This window comes from Mycena indigotica, assembly GCF_014461135.1.
Source record: "Mycena indigotica strain 171206Taipei chromosome Unknown Mind.scaff0007, whole genome shotgun sequence".
NCBI classification, from domain to species: domain Eukaryota; kingdom Fungi; phylum Basidiomycota; class Agaricomycetes; order Agaricales; family Mycenaceae; genus Mycena; species Mycena indigotica.
Genome location: NW_023503006.1, coordinates 970,415 through 974,387, shown reverse-complemented (window position 1 = coordinate 974,387; position 3,973 = coordinate 970,415). Strand labels below are relative to the sequence as shown.

The 3,973-nt window shown below is 55.1% G+C and overlaps 2 protein-coding genes across 2 annotated transcripts; both read left to right on the top strand.

The window, feature by feature from the left end:
• Positions 1 to 504: 504 nt before the first annotated feature.
• Positions 505 to 1,695, top strand: MIND_00808600 (Oleate hydratase; the record flags this gene model as incomplete). Its single annotated transcript, XM_037364761.1, has 1 exon — positions 505 to 1,695. The coding sequence occupies one exon, from the start codon at positions 505 to 507 to the stop codon at positions 1,693 to 1,695; it is 1,191 nt and encodes a 396-aa protein (XP_037218003.1).
• A 569-nt stretch (positions 1,696 to 2,264) lies between these two features.
• On the top strand, positions 2,265 to 3,704 carry MIND_00808500 (F-box domain-containing protein; the record flags this gene model as incomplete). The annotated part of the gene is made up of 1 exon (XM_037364760.1): positions 2,265 to 3,704. The coding sequence occupies one exon, from the start codon at positions 2,265 to 2,267 to the stop codon at positions 3,702 to 3,704; it is 1,440 nt and encodes a 479-aa protein (XP_037218002.1).
• Positions 3,705 to 3,973: the final 269 nt, after the last annotated feature.

Below are 3,973 nucleotides of genomic sequence, written 5' to 3'. Positions count from 1 at the left end.
GACACAACAAAATATTTGGGCTTATCAGTTATCACATAGTTAGGGAATCATGCATTACTTCAAACTTGAGTATCAAGGAAATAAAATTATGAAATGTGCAGTTACTGTAGAGAAAGATTAAATTATTTACCTTGATCTGGAGGTCAACATCATCATTCAGATCAAAAGATTGCCCTGTCGGAATGAAAAACTTAGTCGGCGCAGGCTATATATAGTAACCTAAATACATAATCTTTTCTTTTGCAATTTTGCATAAGTACTTGCATTGCGGATGTCTTTTTTGAAGACACGAACAGTTCTCGTTCTGACATCTCTATATCGACAGCTTATCTTACTGGAAATGGTCGTTCACATTGAGTACTGGAAGTTGGCGAGGCAGATCCGGGCCTGAGTCTGAGTCACTGACCAATCGATTGATGACAGGCGTATTTGACAACTGTCGCCGAACCGCGTGGTATCGATCCCTTAAGACAGGCCACAGCTTGGCTCTCACCACGACCCGCAATGGCCCCAAACCTCTTTGCCTGCGACGCCTGCGCGAAGCCGATCCCGCCCGCCGACCCCCGTGTCCGCTGCCTCGATGCCGCATGCCCCGAGTATGACCTCTGCGCTGTGTGTGCCCTCGGGGAGCGGTTTACGGGACAACACACCGTCGAGCACGAAACGGTCGTCTACCGTCCCAGCGGCGGCGGCCACGTGCAGGCGGGCATATCCGCGCTCGCCATAGTGCGCGGCGGATCAGGCGCATCGGGGCCAGGCTTTGCTCCGCCGCCGAAACGCGCCTCGACATCCGGAGTGCCCCCGCCCCCGCCTCCCCGCCCGGCGGGCCACGGTCGGGTTCCGTCAACCGGCCCGGGGTCCCCTCGGCCGACACACACTCCACGCCCGAGTTCGACGTTCCAGCCATCGCCAGGCGTTAGCCAGGGCGGTACTTCCGCCGGAGGGACATCGGCCCCCGGGCCGCCGCCACAGACACCCCGAGCGGATGGCGGTGGCTGGGGTCCGTTTTTCGCACCCGACATGTCGCACCTACCGCCGTATCTTAAGATGACCGAAGCCATCTTCGCCTACCTGGACACGGGTCGCACGGGCTACCTCGTGCCAGAAGCCTACTCCCACTTCCTCAACGACCAGAACTACGTCGGGCAGGAGAACGTGTGGAACAACAACCTGGTCGGGGGGTTTGGGCAGACGAAGGAGGACGCTGCCGACGCCGCGTTGATGCGCGCCTACGACCTTTTCAGCATCGAATACATCCTCCGTCCGCGGCCCCGAAACCCAAACGCACCGGTTGACCCGCTCACACGCCAACTCCGCGCATCACTCGGCGGGCTGGCGGATCAAATGGTCCCCCCGCCCGCCTCCGGTGGCGTCATGCCGCTGCTTACGCTGAAAGGCTTCGCCGAGATCACCGCGATCGAGATCCTCGCGGACCCGTCGCGCGGCTGGGGCAACCTCTCCCGCGTGCTCAAGATGTACGGGCTCGAGGCCGCGCTCGGCTGGGGGCCGCTCCCACGCAGTGTGTTACCGGAGGACCCGGATCAGCGGGTGTTGGCCCGGGCCGCGCGAGTGCAGGCGACGGCTGAGGAGCGCGCGGAACGGGAATTGCAGGCGGAGTATACGAAGAACCGCATCGCGAAACAGGGCCGCGAGTATGCGTTGGCGCTGCTGGATGACCGGCGATATGTATATTAGCCTATGTGTTTGGCTTTTTGTATTTGGGGGTCACGGACATTGTCTGGCTAAATCTGTTTCCTTGGATAAATGTTTGAAGTATTGGGTAGTGAACCCGAGTTGTGCCAGGCGGATAATATCAGCGCCGGACTGCCATCATCGATGGTTGGGATTTTCTTCTCTAATGTTCCATCATTTCCATTGGCTCATTTAGCGACTATATTGCTCAATGAGCCGGATAATGCATATCAATAATCCGGTTTCCCCATCCGATCCCGATCCCCAGGCTCTTCAGGGTCAAGTTCACTAATTCTTAATATATTCGCATAATTTGGAAAGAAAGCTTTTGAATTTTTCTCGGCGAGTCGGCGACTTGTTCAACGGCACTTTGATGCCATCCGCCGCAAAAATACCAAGGGGAAAGAAAGACAGAGTCCCGGACTCGAACGGCCGATCGTCTGGGGACAAAACTCTGAGTCTGAGCAGTCACGAGGACTTCGATTGCTTGCTGTTGACATCCACGAGTCACCCTGACCGCACTTCGGCGGTATGGCTCCCGCTGAATGACTCATCCTCCACTGACTTAAGATATGGCTCCTCACGACACCAGCATGGATTCACCGCCCAGCCCTCGCCAGAAACTCGCATCGCTCCGTCTAGAAGCGGACCAGCTTCAAGCTCGGCTGGCGGCTATTGCTGCTGAAGAGTCTGCGCTCATTGCTGCAGTCCTGTCCGCGGTAATTGAGGGGCTTCCCTCCGAAATGCTTGCCGAAATCTTCGTCTGGTACAGTCGAATCGCCGACTGTGGGCCCCCTGTTCTTCTCGCACTCGTCTGTCGCCGATGGCGCGATGTCGTCTTCAACACCCCCATGCTTTGGACCCGTATCGATTTTGGAGAACGGGGTAATACGAAGACAGCTATACAGAACAGGTTGCACCGTTCTGGGTCGACTGCGCTCGATGTGCGCTTTGCTGGAATTCAAGAATGGCCCAGCGCCGCGGCAGATAACGAAAACGACGGATTTGAAGCGCTTGTGGATCAGTCGCACCGTTGGCACTCCTGCGTTGTCGACTATCGCGAAGGCAACCATCATGTTTTCGCCCGTTCAAAGCCCCTGGCGTTAGTGTCCCTGGAAAAACTTGTCATCAACGCCCTGGAGTGGAACGAACTGTATGATCTCAACCCCGAGAGCTCCCGCCGGATTACCGCCTTCCGCAATGCGCCGATCCTCCGGAACCTCACCTTGTGGCAGCTCCCCAAAGCCCAGCTGGACCTTCCGTGGACACAGATAACCGAACTAGAGCTTTTGGGGTATTGGCCCAAGGATATGCTAACGCTGCTGTGCGCGACCACCAGATTGGCAGTGCTTACATACGCACCGCTCTCTTGGGTGGGCACGGACAACGAGACCAGGCCAGATTCCTCCATGATTGTTCTCCCACATCTACACACCTTGTGGCTTGTCGCCGATGATGAGACCTCTCTCCTCCCATCCCTTACCCTCCCCTCGCTCCGGTACATCGCCTTGCAGGCGAGCGAAGTCGGAATTGCGCGGCTGCAGGATCTAGCGGAGCGTTCCGGCTTCCGCACAAATGGCACGTTCCGCGAGCTCAACATTACAACCACGCTTGCCAACCTGTGCCTCCTCCTGCCGCATCTCCAGCGCAGCCTCGAAATCCTGAGATTGTCCTACCTCAAGTGCACCAGCGCCCAGCTTGATGCGTTTTTCCGGGAGATGAAGACAGACAACGGCATTCTACCTGCTCTGACCACGCTGCGCTTGTATTCCCTTTCCAAAACCGTCGACATTCGGCTCGGGACTGTCCTCCAGCTTCTGCGCGCCCGCTCCGGCACTGATGGAGCCGCAGCACTCAAAGTGTTCACAGTCGAATATGACGAATCCCGCGCGGACGCCGAAGAGGCAGCCGGTGTCGCATGGGATGCGCAGTATAATCTGCAGGCAATCGAGAAACTCTGTGTCGAGACGGGTGTGCGCTTTGCAATGACAAACGCTGAGCTGCCGAATTAATGAGGAACAATGAGATGATGTTCTAGTATGTCCTACCACCATGTTTTATTTAGCATTCCAGCTATGTGACAAGTCTTGCATAAGCAATAGAGATGAATTGTAGGAGTGGTAGTGCTGTCCACAATTATATTATGCCAGGATATATTTTGAATACAGTACATTCAAATAAATATGAGATGTATGCCTCCTGCATATCCAATAGAAAATTATGAATATGAATAAATATAATTATAATTATATATATTATGCCAATGTCATATTTATTATAT